Source organism: Bufo gargarizans, chromosome 4 (assembly GCF_014858855.1).
Source record: "Bufo gargarizans isolate SCDJY-AF-19 chromosome 4, ASM1485885v1, whole genome shotgun sequence".
In the NCBI taxonomy this organism is placed as follows: domain Eukaryota; kingdom Metazoa; phylum Chordata; class Amphibia; order Anura; family Bufonidae; genus Bufo; species Bufo gargarizans.
The window spans coordinates 356,835,115-356,853,164 of NC_058083.1; the positions used below are offsets into that span (position 1 = coordinate 356,835,115).

Below are 18,050 nucleotides of genomic sequence, written 5' to 3' on the forward strand. Positions count from 1 at the left end.
GCTTGCCCCTCATTGAGTGTCCTGTCCGAAAGGATGTTCATCGCAGCAGGGCGGATTGTGACGGATAAGCGCACTCGCCTAGCTCACGACAGTGTAGACTACTTCACATTTTAAAAAATGAATGAGGCATGGATCTCTGAGGAATTCAACACCTGTGATGACCATATGTAATTGAATCTCCTCATGCCAGCCCACACATATCCGCCACCACACAGAACAAAGAGTGGTACTTGCCTTATGTATATACACCGGCATAAAAGGCCTTTTATGACAGGTGAATGCCTAATTTTTGGGGCCTATATGTGGCCGACAGTTACATATTTATCCTGTGACCGCCTAACGTACTTCCAGCCACAGACCCAAAGTTCTTTGCTGTCAGGTGAATGCCTATTGGCTAATTTTTGGGGCCTGTACTGGCTGACAGTTACATATTTATCCTGTGACCACCTATTGTACCTCCAGCCACAGAATCCAAAGTTCTTTGCTGTCAGGTGAATGTCTATTGCCTCATTTTTGGGGCCTGTACTGTGGCAGGCGCAGTACTATGAAGTGCCTTTTGCGCTGTGGCATTACAAGAATTTTGTTATCTCTGACTTTTAGTCTAACCAGACTGTCTATTACTCTGTAATTGCTCTAGCACTGTTCTATGGAAACAGCAGGTTTAAAGAGCACAGCAAATGCTTAATTAACTTCTTTATTAACTTCAACTTTTCTTCATTTATAACACTGCCGTCTCCGCAGCAGATAGTCCATATACAAAACACGTGTTGAAAAGATATCACAAAATGGCGGTAGGATTAAGATGGTGGTTCAACTGTTCAATCTTGTCATTCAACATAAAATTGTTGATATATTTCTCTCTTGAGTATCTGTACTCTCACTTTAAGTTATTTAGGCACTTTAAGATCTCTCTGAGAGGTATATCTGAGGTCTGACTAATAGTTCTGCTTGCTCAACTTGGTTTGCAGTATGCAATTGCTTATGATCTGGTATGATCAGTTTGCAGTTTGTAGGCAATTTGTATGGAATCTGGTTTGTATGGTTGCAATTTGTGGCACTGTAAGTAAACACACACATATATATTTATATGTATATATACACTCACCTAAAGAATTATTAGGAACACCTGTTCTATTTCTCATTAATGTGATCATCTAGTCAACCAATCACATGGCAGTTGCTTCAATGCATGTAGGGTTGTGGTCCTAGTCAAGACAATCTCCTGAACTCCAAACTGAATGTCAGAATGGGAAAGAAAAGTGGACTACAACAGCAGAAGACCCCACCGGGTACCACTCATCTCCACTACAAATAGTAAAAAGAGGCTACAATTTGCACAAGCTCACCAAAATTGGACTGTTGAAGACTGGAAAAATGTTGCCTGGTCTGATGAGTCTCGATTTCTGTTGAAACATTCAAATAGTAGAGTCCGAATTTGACGTAAACAGAATGAGAATATGTATCCATCATGCCTTGTTACCACTGTGCAAACTGGTGGTGGTGGTGTAATGGTGTGGGGGATGTTTTCTGGGCACACTTTAGGCCCCTTAGTGCCAATTGGCCATCGTTTAAATGCCACGGGCTACCTGAGCATTGTTTCTGACCATGTCCATCCCTTCATGACCACCATGTACCCATCCTCTGATGGCTACTTCCAGCAGGATAATGCATCATGTCACAAAGCTCGAATCATTTCAAATTGGTTTCTTGAACATGACAATGAGTTCACTGTACTAAAATGGCCCCCACAATCACCAGATCTCAACTCAATAGAGCCTCTTTGGGATGTGGTGAAACGGGAGCTTCGTGCCCTGGATGTGCATCCCTCAAATCTCCATCAACTGCAAGATGCTATCCTATCAATATGGGCCAAAATTTCTAAAGAATGCTATCAGCATTGAATCAATGCCACGTAGAATTAAGGCAGTTCTGAAGGCAAAAGGGGGTCCAACAACGTATTAGTATGGCGTTCCTAATAATTCTTTAGGTGAGTGTGTGTGTATATACATATATATATATATATATATATATATATATATATATAAAAAAGAAAAAACACAGGCGGCACCACCCTTAGTATATGGGTGCAAAATCCAAGGACGGCAGCAGGTGCTTACCCCACGTTTGTAGATACAAAAAATTGGACTGCACTCCCAGCAATTAGTGAAGAAAATCTGAGTTTTTTCACCCATCTGTGGCAAAGCGACGTTTCGGCTCCAACTGAGCCTTTCTCAAGCATTGGTGAACAGTACATAGCAAACATACATAGGTGTGTCAGATATACAATCAATATAATCACATAATTGGTACTTTACAAATAGTATCTATGTATGATACATGCCAGTACAAAAATACATTTCATTAATATGACATCAAGTGACCTGTGCTAGATAAAATGACAAAAGATCAAAACTGTGCACAGATTAAAAGAAATATCGAAGAATACACAATTATTTGCACCTGTAGCCAATTATCATAACATTAGTACATCAGCTGTAACGATAGCCAAGTGCAACAATATAAGGGATTGATGAATTTTAACCTGATAGACGGATGGAGCCCACATATACTGTAGCGCCGATCGGCGCGTCCTGTGCAGTCCAATGCGCATGTTCCAGCCTGTCAGCGTCATCGGAGGAAGCCGCATCCAAGCGCCACGTCGTCGCTCACTGATGACATCAGCCGCACCTTAGTGACGCCCACCGATGTCAGCAGCAGGCGGCGCCTGCGCTCTGCTCTTACCACCCTATGTCCACCATATTGGTTAGGGGAATCCTGTCCAGGAAGGATCTTCATTACAAATCATAATGATAGAAAGCATTCTATAGTATCAGTTGCTGTGGTCACTTGCCACAATACAGCAGGTGGTATGCGACAACGTCTTTGTCCAAAACGGTGAACGCACATCCTGAGATCCCACACTGGTCCCCGGCACGTCAGTGTCGTTGGCCCCATGGGATCAAACCCAGCTTCTTTAAGCAACTAAGAGGGTACTCCTCATTATATCAAAGCGCTATCAACATAAGGATAATCTATACAAAACTAGATCCATTCCCCTATTAATGTATATTACACCTGGATGGAACAGACGTTTGGGCTGCACAAGAAAATATAAAGTCATATGGATCAAACTAGATTAACAGATCAAAAAAGGTAAATCATTTAATCTGGGGCTTGTCATCCACTGTCAGGTTCATCCATCTTCCACAATATCTTCGAAATCGCAGTTGTCTAAAAAGACAGTGAGAAGTGTATTAGTGACAATGTGAAATGAATCGTGTTAATACATTTTTAAAAAAATATATAAAACCAATGTTTCTGTACTATACATAGGATTTTATACAAAGGTCATACAGGTTGCATCAGGGCAAACTGCTATCCTCACGTAATCCCTCCATATCTGTAATCAATATTTAGGCCTACAGGATAAAGGCTTTTCAATATTTGGATCCACTGCATTTCTTTTTTCTTCAATAACGCTATCCGGTCCCCACCTCTCCGTGGCATTGGAACATGGTCTATGACCCAACACTTAAGGTCTTTCTCCCTATGTTTAAATAGCCCAAAATGTCTTGGGACTGGTAGGTCCTTACGGCCTTTCCTGATTGAATGACGATGGTTGTTTAGTCTAGTTTTTAGGTCTGTGGATGTTTCTCCTACATATAGGATATCACATGGACAAGATAGCACATAAATAACGAATGAGGTATCGCAAGTGAGATGGAATTTAATGGGAAATACTTGCCCTGTCTTAGGGTGTACAAATGCCCTAGATCTCTGGATCAACCCGCAGTTGACACAATGGAGGCACGGGTAACACCCCGTGCCCGATGGTGCCAATGTGGTTTGTATCGTCCTGGTTTTTGGACCCAAATCGGCCCTCACTACTTGATCTCTAATGTTGCGAGGTCGACGGTAAGCGCACATGGGAGGAGTTAAGAACTCGGGTATCTTTTGGAGACAGCTCCCCAATATGGGCCAGTGTCTCTTTATGATTTTACTGATGGAGTCACTATGCTCTGTGTACGTGGAGACAAACGTAATTCTCTCAGGTCTATCTTTGTTGGCCTTGCCTCGCATTATAGTGTCGCGGTCCTTTTGTCCCAATGCAAAGATTAATTGGTTAGATGTTGAGTCTGATCTATGCAATTTCTTTCGCTCTATTAAGCTCAAAGTATGGTTTCAGGGGAAGGGTGGTGAGCAGACAACAAGGTCCAGTGAATTTACATGTGGGATGTTTAATCTGTCTAAGAAAAGCCTTTTTAATCCAAATGTAAATGAACCAGCTGTCGATGCATATATCTCGGCGGTAAAAAATGAGGTTGGTGCCCTGAGAGCTCTTCTGTATAATGAAAGCTTCAGGTTCCCCAATCTCACTGCGGCTGAGATACATGCATTGACTGAATTGAAGAGTGATACTGAGCTCACTATAAAACCGGCCGATAAAGGCGGTGCGGTTGTAGTACTTGATACCTCCAAATATACCAAGGAGATTTTAAGACAACTCAGTGATGTGAATGTATATTGTGAGATATCTTGTGATCCTAAGTTCAATATCATGCGCCTAATAGATGAATGTTTGGCAGATGCAACACAAGCGGGCATCATAGATGAGGGTCTGAGGGAATACCTTACGGTCTCCCACCCCATCACTCCGGTGATCTATGTCCTGCCGAAAGTGCATAAAACAATGGTGGACCCACCCGGGCGCCCCATTGTTTCAGGCACTGATTCAGTGTTCTGTCCCATATCCATCTTTTTAGACAGAATATTACGTAACTTTTCTACAGGGGGACGATCCTATATTAGGGACACATCCGATTTTTTGAACAGACTTAACTCTGTGAAACTTGATATGACTAAAGAGATCATTCTGGCATCATTTGATGTGGTGTCATTATACACCTCTATCAACCATTACAAGGGCATCATGGCGGTACAAAATATGTTGGATATGTCATCCATGACGCCTGAGGCGAGCTCTTTTATCATATCACTCTTGAGGATAGTATTGGAATACAATTATTTTCTTTTTCAGGATACGTTTTACATCCAAAAACGCGGCGTGGCGATGGGGTCCAATGTGGCCCCAACGTACGCCAACATATTCATGCGCCATTATGAGGAAGATGTCGTCTATGGGTCCCACCACGCCCAGTATCTTCTGGGCTGGTGGCGGTACATAGACGACATCTTCCTCATCTAGACTGGTACTGAGGAACAATTGTTTGACTTTCACCATTACCTTAATGGGATTGATGGTGAATTACAATTTACTTTGACACACTCCAACATCTCAGTCCAGTTCCTTGACACCAATGTGGAGATTTGTGAAGGCAAGCTTACCACATCATTATATACGAAACCTACGGATAGGAACATGATACTAAGGTATGAAAGCTGCCACCCACGTAGCATGGTAAAACATCTCCCCCACTCACAGTTTTTAAGAGCTAAACGCATTGTGGATAATAATGATACTTTAGAACAGACGGTAGACAACATGGTCTCTAAATTCAAACAACGGGGTTATCCCAATAAATTACTTATTGAGCAAAAACAGAGAGTGTTGGCTATGGACCGCGACACTTCTCACTGTCTTTTTAGACAACTGCGATTTCGAAGATATTGTGGAAGATGGATGAACCTGACAGTGGATGACAAGCCCCAGATTAAATTATTTACCTTTTTTTGATCTGTTAATCTAGTTTGATCCATATGACTTTATATTTTCTTGTGCAGCCCAAACATCTGTTCCATCCAGGTGTAATATACATTAATAGGGGAATGGATCTAGTTTTGTATAGATTATCCTTATGTTGATAGCGCTTTGATATAATGAGGAGTACCCTCTTAGTTGCTTAAAGAAGCTGGGTTTGATCCCATGGGGCCAACGACACTGACGTGCCGGGGACCGGTGTGGGATCTCAGGATGTGCGTTCACCGTTTTGGACAAAGATGTTGTCGCATACCACCTGCTGTATTGTGGCAAGTGACCACAGCAACTGATACTATAGAATGCTTTCTATCATTATGATTTGTAATGAAGATCCTTCCTGGACAGGATTCCCCTAACCAATATGGTGGACATAGGGTGGTAAGAGCAGAGCGCAGGCGCCGCCTGCTGCTGACATCGGTGGGCGTCACTAAGGTGCGGCTGATGTCATCAGTGAGCGACGACGTGGCGCTTGGATGCGACTTCCTCCGATGACGCTGACAGGCTGGAACATGCGCATTGGACTGCACAGGACGCGCCGATCGGCGCTACAGTATATGTGGGCTCCATCCGTCTATCAGGTTAAAATTCATCAATCCCTTATATTGTTGCACTTGGCTATCGTTACAGCTGATGTACTAATGTTATGATAATTGGCTACAGGTGCAAATAATTGTGTATTCTTCGATATTTCTTTTAATCTGTGCACAGTTTTGATCTTTTGTCATTTTATCTAGCACAGGTCACTTGATGTCATATTAATGAAATGTATTTTTGTACTGGCATGTATCATACATAGATACTATTTGTAAAGTACCAATTATGTGATTATATTGATTGTATATCTGACTTACAGCTGATGTACTAATGTTATGATAATTGGCTACAGGTGCAAATAATTGTGTATTCTTCGATATTTCTTTTAATCTGTGCACAGTTTTGATCTTTTGTCATTTTATCTAGCACAGGTCACTTGATGTCATATTAATGAAATGTATTTTTGTACTGGCATGTATCATACATAGATACTATTTGTAAAGTACCAATTATGTGATTATATTGATTGTATATCTGACACACCTATATATGTTTGCTATGTACTGTTCACCAATGCTTTAGAAAGGCTCAGTTGGAGCCGAAACGTCGCTTTGCCACAGATGGGTGAATAAACTCAGATTTTCTTCACTAATTGCTGGGAGTGCAGTCCAATTTTTTGTATATATATATATATATATATATATATATATATATATATTTCAGTATACAGTTCTAAACACAATACTAGCAATATGAAAATTATATAATTGTTTTAACTACCTATTTTGGCCTCTTGTTCCCATAAAACTCAGCTCTCAGTGGAGTGAATGTCTCTTCAGGCCCTGAATAATTATTCTAGCAGTTGGAGCTTGGGAATTCCCAGACAGGCTGTGTGTGAGGCTGGCTGTGATTGGTGAAAACTCTTGCTGTGTGAGAAGCTGGCTATGATTGGTCTAGACTTCTGCCCAGTAACAACAGATTAACACTATGCTTTCAGTTGTTTCTGCTGTCACTGAGCTTACCTTACACTACAAAATGAATCTTAAAGGCATATTATCTTTTTCTGATTCTGTGAACACAAAATATAACAGTTATATGACATCCAAAACATGATGTCACAGTAAATAACTCAGCGTTTTTCTTTAACATATAAACATAGGAACTGCATTAAGGCTATTGGTAGGCTTAGCTGCGCACACATAAGCTATACTAGAAACCTAGGACAGGTCTTAGCTGGCCAGTTACATGTACTGGCCGACAGTTGCATATTTATCCTGTGACTGCCTAATGTACCTCTAGCCACAGAATCCAAAGTTCTTTGCTGTCAAGTGAATGCCTATTACCTAATTTTTGGGGCCTGTACTGGGTGAGTGTTATTTTTTTTTTAATCTCTAGCCACATAATCACATCACTGTCTCACCGCTCTGCCTCTCATTATGGTGGTGTATGAACCGCATTTACCATAAGGACTTCTAATTTCACAGGGTAATGTGACTGTGCCCCCCACCCCATACTGTGCCCCCTCATAACCTGCATTTTGCCCTCTTATACCCTTTTTTACAGTCACAGTATGGCGGTGTTATCCGGTCAATGTATGGCTGTGGTATCCAATAACTGAATGGCCAGAACTATCCCTATCCCTGCCCAGGCCTGGCATGAGTGGGAAAAATATGCAGACTGTGGTGCTAAGGACCTTTGCGCCACAATCTGTGTCAGAAATACACCTAACATAGACGTATTTCTATATAATATATGACCACCTAATTGTATTATTATTCGGGGTAGGGATAATATCTTTACATTATATAGATTCTAGTGTATTTTACTGTGCCCGGCATTTCCCAGTAGAAAATGATCATTGGGAAGCACAGTCCTCATCCCTGACCACCAGGACCAGGTAACACTCTGTCAGTACATGGCAGCCTCCCCTCTCCGCCACGCTGCTCCGGTGCTTATTCTGACACTAGGGCTGAGTTCACATCCTATTTTTACCATCAATTTAATGCATACCAAAAATGTATGAGTTAACAGATGCCTCAGATTGATGCGGTACGGTGGCATCCGTTCACCATACAGTTCCATAGTAGAATTTTTTTTTTACATTAACATATGCATTTTTTTAATGGACTCTGCAGGATACAAAAACGTGGAGTGCTGCACATTTGTATACATCAAACCGATAGGAAATAAAACATTTCTATGCTCCAGCAGGGCACATTTTTGAGAGTTTCCCTTTAAGAAGCATAAAAATGGCCCCTGATTAAAACACATATTTTTTTGTGGGAATTTTTCGCCAATGATCCCCCTCTAGTATATTCCTGTCCATGGTGTGGGACTATTTGTGTACTTCTAGTAAGTGTTTGCTGGCTACAAATATGACCTGAAGGTATTTCAGGTTCGCCTGCCATTAAAGTGAATGGGGCCCACCATTTATTTATTTAAGTTTTAAACAATAATATCATTTTTGAAACAAAAAAAAAGATGTTTTAGGCTGCCGTAGGTCTACCCAAATGATATTTGTCGCGCAACAATAAGTTGCGTGACAGATAGGGCACAACTACACTGCAACATTTGTCGCACAAAATTTTGTTGTACCAATGCCGCGCAACAATTTTTATAATGGCAGTCTATGGTCTTTACTTCTTGAATGATGAGCTGTGGGCTAAATGACCTGTGGTGACGTCAGAGCCCATGCTCCAATCACATGGTCCATCACCGTGGTGATGGAGCATGTGATCTGACGTCACTACAGGTCCTTTAGCCCACAGCTCATCATTCAAGAAGTAAAGAGACCGGGAACTATGCGATCAAGAGGAGAAGGTGAGTTAACCTTTTTTTTATTTTTTGTTAACCCCTCCAGCACTATTATACTATGCATTCTGTATTCAGAATGCTATTATTTTCCCTTATAACCATGTTATAAGGGAAAATAATACAGTGAATAGACTGTCACCTAGCAACCATGTGTGAAAATCGCACCGCATCCGCACTTGCTTGCGGATGCTATGCGATTTTCACGCACCCCATTCACTTCTATGGGGCCTGTGTCACGTGACAATCGCACAATATAGAGCATGCTGCGATTTTCACTCAACGCACAAGTGATACGTGAAAATCAACGCTCATGTGCACAGCCCCATAGAAATGAATGGGTCCGGATTCAGTGCGGGTGCAATACGTTCACCGCACGCATCCCACCCACGCGGAAAACTCACCCGTGTGAAAGGGGCCTTAAGGTGAAAATGAGCCCGGTCCTTAAGGGGTTAAGGACAACAACAGGTCAAATAACAAAACAGATTCCCCTGAACAACCAACTTTAGTACTCACATACAGTACACAATTTACAGAAATACAACAGGTTATCACAAAATGCTTATCTATTCTCTATGAAGATTACACTTTATATGAGTTACTGAAAGGGGGATGTAAAAGTGTCTAGACGTCCACCTACCCTTGCTAATTCTTTATCCCCTTATTTTTTTCAATTACCAGCAGAGTCGCATCCGGTACTTGGATGAAATACATAGGCTTCACTAAATGTAAAACATGCGGTTTTGCAGCACCAATAAAAACTTTTCATAATTCTGATCATTCAGTTACTTTTCCTGTTAAATCATATACCAATTGCAATACAACATGAGTTGTTTATTTCATAAACTGTCAATTACATAACTAGCTATATGTAGGCAGTACATCAAGGACATTTAAAATAAGAATTGTAGAGCATATTAATTATATTACCAATCCTAAGTTCACAAATATTTCAAATGTAGCAAGACACTTTATTTATGAACACGACCAATGTTTGAAAGGTTTTCAATGCTATGCCATAGAAAGAGTAGTAGCTCCCCCTAGAGGTGGTGACATTAAATGAGTCATTTTGCTGAGAGAAGTATATGAGATATTTAGACTCAACACTAAATATCTATACTAGGCTTAAACCTTAGGAAAGAATTAATGTACACTTCTTAGTTACATTATGAACTAATTTAATACAATTACATTTTTTGTTCATTTTATTTTCATTTTTCATGTAATATAGTCTTTGCCTGCATTTGACCAATTATGTATGTCATTTATAGTGTGATCTCACAATATGTATTATAGAATCATGATTTTAGTTTGTCTTTCTTTCCTGTTTTCATACTATGCGTTTTTATGTCCAACAATATGTCTTGATTTTATAATACAAATGAATTATGGATTTGACATATAAAAAAAATACTAACTTAGGCTACTTTCACACTAGCGTTCGTCGGTCCGCTCGTGAGCTCCGTTTGAAGGGGCTCACGAGCGGACCCGAACGCTTCCGTCCAGCCCTGATGCAGTCTGAATGGAGCGGATCCGCTCAGACTGCATCAGTCTGGCGGCATTCAGCCTCCGCTCTGCTCGCCTCCGCACGGACAGGCGGACAGCTGAACGCTGCTTGCAGTGTTCAGCTGTCCGCCTGGCCGTGCGGAGGCGTGCGGATCCGTCCAGACTTACAATGTAAGTCAATGAGAACGGATCCGCTTGAAGATGACACCATATGGCTCAATCTTCAAGCGGATCCGTCCCCCATTGACTTTACATTGAAAGTCTGAATGGATCCGCTCAGGCTACTTGCGCACTTGCAAAATTTTTCTAAGTTATTAATGCAGACGGATCCGTACTGAACGGAGCCTCCGTCTGCATTAATATGATTGGATCCGTTCAGAACGGATCCGATCAAGCGCAAGTGTGAAAGTAGCCTTAGTAACACGGAAAGTATGTATAATAATTTTTTACATTCTCTATGTAATTTTATAAGTGTCACCTGATAGAATAACAAATGCTTTGCCTAATTAATTAGGGTGTTCTCTACCCTTTTTTCTTCCCTACCTCCTGAGTTGGGTTTGAGGAAATTGGAACCACGTATTTAAACCACAGAGCTTGGCATTTCTTATCAGTTATGATTGAGGACCAATTGTCTGAAACACGTAAACTGGTGTTGGAGTGTGAGGATTTGTCTACAAGCATTAATTTTGTTACCAGAAATAAAGAAACAAGCAACACAACTACATTGAAGTGCTGGAGCTGTGTTTTTTACTTAGTTGTCAATGACACTCACAGCTTTGGCCTTTTACTGTGCCTGCTGCTACCACTCCCCCTTCTTCTGTTGCTACTTTTGCCCACTGCCCATTCCCTTAGAAGGGCCTGTCACTTGTCTGTCGGACAAAATGTACTGTAATTGTAAGGGTAAATGAGCAATAGTGTCAGGCCGCAATTTCACCCCACAATCAAGGATGAATGGATTTATGTAGATATGATATATGTATATATATATATATATATATATATATATATATATATATATATAAATATTAAGCATCCCAAAACCTGTAGTATCAGGCTGCAATTTCACACCAATTCCACAATTAGGAATTAACAGATATACTTATGTATAATAGAACTAGAGCACCATAAAATGTGTAGTATCAGGCTGCAATTTCACCAGTATTATACAATTTGGGATTAACGCATACACTTATGTATAATGAAACGTGAGTACTCAAAAATCGGTAGTATCAAGCCTCAATTTCACCCCAATCAGAGAATGAAGGATTAAAGGATTGCATGATATATAAAAGAATGTGAACCCCCCAAATTCTGTAGGATCAGACTGCAGTTTCACCCCAATAACAGAATCAAGGATTACTGTAATGCAAACAGCCTAAAATCTGTAGTATTAGATCACTTTCTGTAACCCCAGTTAGTGCAGTAAGGTGTAATAGAATAGTCCCTATTAGCCAGTCTTTAAACAGTTCAATTGTCTCTTCTCTATAGTGTGAATAATGCCTCCCTATTATATCCCTACATTGTGAATAATATGTCCCTGAACTTCTCAATAGTAATTTTGGGTGGATAAAGGCTTTCCATAACACTGTCCCTAGTGCCTGTAATGTCTCTCCCTGCACTAAGTTCACTGGAAAATGGTGGAGAAAGGAGGAAACTTTTTATAGGGCTGTGACATCACAGGGGCTGTCTATCTGCTGATTGGCTGTCTGCATGGCATTATGGGTGCTCATTCCCGGGCTTCTTACTTCCTATTTCTAACGTGCGCAGCAGCCATTTTAGGAAAAATATGATTCGTTACCATGAAGCGCAAGGAAATTCATCTTCGATTTGCTCATCTCTAGTAACTATCCTAGAAGTTAATGTTTGACCTTAAACAGCCATTGATACATAATTTAGGATTATAGTGAAGCCATTGCCTCTATGGACAGATGTTGCAGGATGATTGAACCTCATCAGTGAAGAACAGAGAGAATTGAAACAGCTGTCTGAAGATTAGGTACAGACTTTGCTTTAATTCTAAATTATGTCTCAAGGTCTGTTTTAAAAGGTTGAACATTCACTTATAAGTAGTGTTCCTCAACTCCAGTCCTCAGGGCGCTCGACAAATAGGACACAACTACACTGCAACATTTGTCACATTTTGTTGCACCAATGTCGCGCGACAATTTTTATAATGGCCGTCTATGGTGTCGCACTGCAACATGAAACATGCTGCGACTGCGATGAAACTGTCGCAGAAAATCCATTTGAGATGTCGTCATGTAGACCTAGCCTTATAGAGGATAACTATCTTCCACTTGGTGACACCAGAGACACAGGTTTTGTTTGTTTGTTTTTTTAAATAGCTCATTTGTATACCTTTTTACCAGAGGAGATTGAATGACCTATAATACTCCTTATGTCTAATAAGCACTCTCCACAAGGAAAAATTGCAATGACTGGATCAGGTGGCCTGAGACACGTGTCTATTAGACTTTTATAACATTTCCTGTGGATATGCCATAAGTGTTGAAGACGAAAATAGCCCTTTAAAAATCCACAAAATTATTCTTACCCTATTTTGCCACTTCCAGCGGAGGACAACTTTGTGGTATTGTATCCTAGTGAATGTTACCTAAGGGAACAATAAAGAGAATATTTGGTTAATAAGGTAAAACATAAATTAACTGGCTAATGGCATGGTCTGTGTAACATAGTAACATTGGGGGTCATTTATGAACAGATATGCTTTTGGTGTCTATCTGTCGTAGATTGAGGCGTAAAAGTTATTTGCACCACAATTTGCGACTTTTTCTCTCTTTCTGCCACTCACGCAAGGTCTAAAAAGGGGGCATGGCATGGGCTGTGAAAAAGGTGGGCTGACAGGCCCGTCTCATTTATAATTTTGTACTCCTGTTTTAGGCATAGAAAATTGTGTAAATCTATGCCAGCATCCTGATTTAGACAAGTGTTAGGCCTCATGCACACGACCGTTGTGTGCATCCGTGGCCGTTGTGCCGTTTTCCTTTTTTTTTCGCGGACCCATTGACTTTCAATGGGTCCGTGGAAAAATCGGAAAATGCACCGTTTTGCAGCCGAGACCGTGATCCGTGTATCCTGTCCGTCAAAAAAATATGACCTGTCCTATTTTTTTGACGGACAACGGTTCACGGACCCATTCAAGTCAATGGGTCCGTAAAAGAACACGGATGCACACAAGATTGGCATCCGTGTCCGTGACCGTAGGTTACTTTCATACAGACGGATCCAAAGATCCGTCTGCATAAAAGCTTTTTCAGATCTAAGTTTTCAGTTAGAATACACTACAAACTGTGTACAAGACTGCCCCCTGCTGCCTGGCAGCTCCCGATCTCTTACAGGGGGCCGTGATCAGCACAATTAACCCCTTCAGGTGTGGCACCTGAAGGGGTTAATTGTACTATCATATCCCCCTGTAAGAGATCAGGGCTGCCAGGCAGCAGGGGGCAGACCCCCCCTCCCCAGTTTAAATATCATTGGTGGCCAGTGCGGCCCCCCCCTCCCTCCCTTGTAATAATTTGTTGGTGGCACAGTGTGCGCCCCCCATCGGCCCCCCTCCCTCTATAGCATTAACAACATTGGTGGCCCAGTGTGCGGCCTCCCAACTCCCCCCCCCCCCCCCCCCGCGATCATTGGTGGCAGCGGAGTTCCGATCGGAGTCCCAGTTTAATCGCTGGGGCTCCGATTGGTAACCATGGCAACCAGGACGCTACTGCAGTTCTGGTTGCCATGGTTACTTAGCAATAGTACAATAGTAGAAGCATCATACTTACCTGGGAGCTGCGATGTTCGTGTCCGGCCGGGAGCTCCACCTACTGGTAAGTGACAGGTCTGTGCGGTGCATTGCTAAATGAACTGTCACTTACCAGTAGGAGGAGCTCCCGGCCGGACACAGACATCGCAGCTCCCAGGTAAGTATGAATCTTTTACTATTGTACTATTGCTAAGTAACCATGGCAACCAGGGCTGCAGTAGCGTCCTGGTTGCCATGGTTACCGATCGGAGCCCCAGCGATTAAACTGGGACTCCGATCGGAACTCCGCTGCCACCAATGATCGGGGGGGGGGGGGAGAGGGAAGGCCGCTCACTGGCCACCAATGTTGTTAATGCTATAGAGGGAGGGGGGGCCGATGGGGGGCGCACACTGTGCCACCAACGAATGATTACAATAGAGGGAGGGAGGGGGGGGGCGGTCGGCCGCACACTGTGCCACCAACCTATTATTACAATAGAGGGAGGGAGGGGGGGCCGCACTGGCCACCAATGATATTCAAACTGGGGAGGGGGGGGTCTGCCCCCTGCTGCCTGGCAGCCCTGATCTCTTACAGGGGGATATGATAGTACAATTAACCCCTTCAGGTGCCACACCTGAAGGGGTTAATTGTGCTGATCACGGCCCCCTGTAAGAGATCGGGTGCTGCCAGGCAGCAGGGGGCAGTCATGTACACAGTTCGTAGTATATTCTAACTAGAAGCGTCCCCATCACCACGGGAACGCCTTTGTGTTAGAATATACTGTCGGAAATGAGTTTTCACAATCTAACTCATATCCGACAGTATATTCTAACATAGAGGAGTTCCCATGGTGATGGGGACGCTTCAAGTTAAAATATACCATCGGATTAGAGAAAACTCCGATCCGATGGTATAAAAGGGACTCCTGACTTTACATTGAAAGTCAATGGGGACGGATCCGTTTGAAATGGCACCTTATTGTCTCAACGTCAAACGGCTCCGTTCCCATTAACTTGCATTGTATTTCAGGACGGATCCGTTTGGCTCCGCACGGCCAGGCGGACACCAAAACAACTTTTTTTTCATGTCCGTGGATCCTCCAAAAACCAAGGAAGACCCACGGACGAAAAAACGGTCACGGATCACGGACCTACGGACCCCGTTTTTGCGGATCGTGAAAAAATACTGTCGTGTGCATGAGGCCTTAAGTACATACAGTGTCTCTCACGGTCTTTAGTGTGTGCCGTGACATTGTTGCTGTGCATGCTGTTGCCAGTGGCAACCTGTTGTGGTTACAGCATGTACAGTCATGTGAAAAAATTAGGACACCCTTTGAAAGCATGTGGTTTTTTGTAACATTTTTAATAAAAGGTTATTTCATCTCCGTTTCAACAATACAGAGAGATTAAAGTAATCCAACTAAACAAAGAAAACTGAAGAAAAGTCTTTTCAAGATCTTCTGTAAATGTCATTCTACAAAAATGCCTATTCTAACTGAGGAAAAAGATAGGACACCCTCACATGTATTCCCTCTTAAATTGGCTCAGATCTCACACAGGTATATCACACCAGGTGCACATAATTAGTAGATCGTTACTCTGCATGTTGAATGAGGCTTGCCCTATTTAAACCTCAGACATTTAGTTTGGTGTGCTCCTGACTGTTGAAGTGAGAGTGAGCACCATGGTGAGAGCAAAAGAGCTGTCAGAGGACTTCAGAAAAAAGATTGTAGCAGCCTATGAGTCTGGGAAGGGATTTAAAAAGATCTCAAAAGATTTTGAAATCAGCCATTCCACTGTCCGGAAGATAGTCTACAAGTGGAGGGCTTTCAAAACAACTGCCAACATGCCCAGGACTGGTCGCCCCAGCAAGTTCACCCCAAGAGCAGACCGCAAGATGCTAAAAGAGGTCTCCAAAAACCCTAAAGTGTCATCTCGAGAACTACAGCAGGCTCTGGCTACTGTTGATGTAGAAGTACATGCCTCTACAATCAGAAAGAGACTGTACAAGTTTAACTTGCATGGGAGGTGTGCAAGGAGGAAACCTTTGCTTTCCAAGAGAAACATCGAGGCCAGACTGACATTTGCCAGAGATAAAGTTGACAAAGACCAGGACTTCTGGAATAATGTTCTTTGGACAGATGAGTCCAAAATTGAATTATTTGGACACAACAGCAGAGGACATGTTTGGCGTAAACCAAACACAGCATTCCAAGAAAAGAACCTCATACCAACTGTGAAGCATGGAGGTGGAAGTGTCATGGTTTGGGGCTGCTTTGCTGCAGCAGGACCTGGTCAGCTCACCATCATAGAATCCACGATGAATTCTACTGTGTATCAGAAGGTGCTTGAAGAACATGTGAGACCATCAGTTAGAAAATTAAAGCTGAAGCGGAACTGGACCATGCAACATGACAATGACCCAAAACATACTAGTAAATCAACCAAAGATTGGCTGAAAAAGAAGAAATGGAGAGTCCTGGAATGGCCAAGTCAAAGTCCAGATTTGAATCCCATTGAGATGCTGTGGGGTGACTTGAAAAGGGCTGTACGTGCAAGAAACCCCTCAAACATCTCACAGCTGAAAAAGTTCTGCATTGGTAAAATTTCCTCAGACCGATGTCGAAGACTGGTAGATGGCTACAAGAACCGTCTCACTGCAGTTATTTCAGCCAAAGGAGGTAACACTCGCTATTAGGGGCAAGGGTGTCCTATCTTTTTCCTCAGTTAGAATAGGCATTTTTGTAGAATGACATTTACAGAAGATCTTGAAAAGACTTTTCTTCAGTTTTCTTTGTTTAGTCGGATTACTTTAATCTCTCTGTATTGTTGAAACGGAGATGAAATAACCTTTTATTAAAAATGTTACAAAAAACCACATGCTTTCAAAGGGTGTCCTAATTTTTTCACATGACTGTAGGTGCCTCCTCCTTTCTCCTTGTGCATTCCCTGTCTGGTGCCGGAGGGGTTAATTATCTAGCTGGTGGGGATTTAGGCGTGTCCAGGGTGTGGCCACGAGGTTTATATTAGCTGTGACTTTGAGGCCTGAGTCAGTTGTACTCCAGCCTTGTTTGGTGATGGAGCTCTGCTCCTTTCCTGGGTGAACCTGCAGAGTCCTTGAGGGCCACCTTGTTGGACATAAATTGTCTTCCTTTTGTATCCTCCTTGTACCCTACCTCATTTGCTGTATGTTTGGTGTGGGTTTGCGTTCAGTGTGTGTTGTACGTCTTGTTGTTGTTGTTTTTCCCAGCATTTATGCTAGACAATTCCCTATGTGTTATTCCTCCAGATGGGGGCTCTATGGTTTCCCGGAGGGGTGAACCAATAGTCTAGTCAGTGAGCTGCCATCATCCTGTTGCAGCGGCAGGTAAGTGTCTTGTTTCCCCAGACGTGTTATCCAGGTGGGATTCAGGTCTCTGAGTTTTTACCTGCTTATTTTGTTGAGTGCTCACTGACTTGTCTCTTACTGTTGTGGTGGTGTTCTAGGGGTTAGGTGGACCCACTATAGAATATGACAGTAAGAGTAGTTTACTTTCTCATGTTGTTTCATGTACAAAGGGTCAGGTGAACCCACTCTTGTACATGACAGTAGTTCCGTTGCTTTTCCCTTTGTCTTTGGTTGTTTGGCCTGTGTCTTTGAGGAACCGGTAGTCTCCTATTCCTGACCCCTATGCTAGGGATCGTTAGGGTCAGTAGGGCCCAGTTTCCAGTGTATGAGTCCTCCCACCA

General features: G+C 42.4%; 1 protein-coding gene across 1 annotated transcript in view; it reads right to left on the reverse strand.

Annotated features, from left to right (window-relative positions):
* Positions 1–18,050, reverse strand: part of KMO (kynurenine 3-monooxygenase) — an 866,528-nt gene that overhangs the window by 121,335 nt on the left and 727,143 nt on the right. Inside the window, exon 14 of the mRNA XM_044291809.1 lies at positions 13,125–13,184. Within this exon, the coding sequence (XP_044147744.1) occupies positions 13,125–13,184 (60 nt within the window). The remainder of the gene's footprint in view (positions 1–13,124; positions 13,185–18,050) is intronic.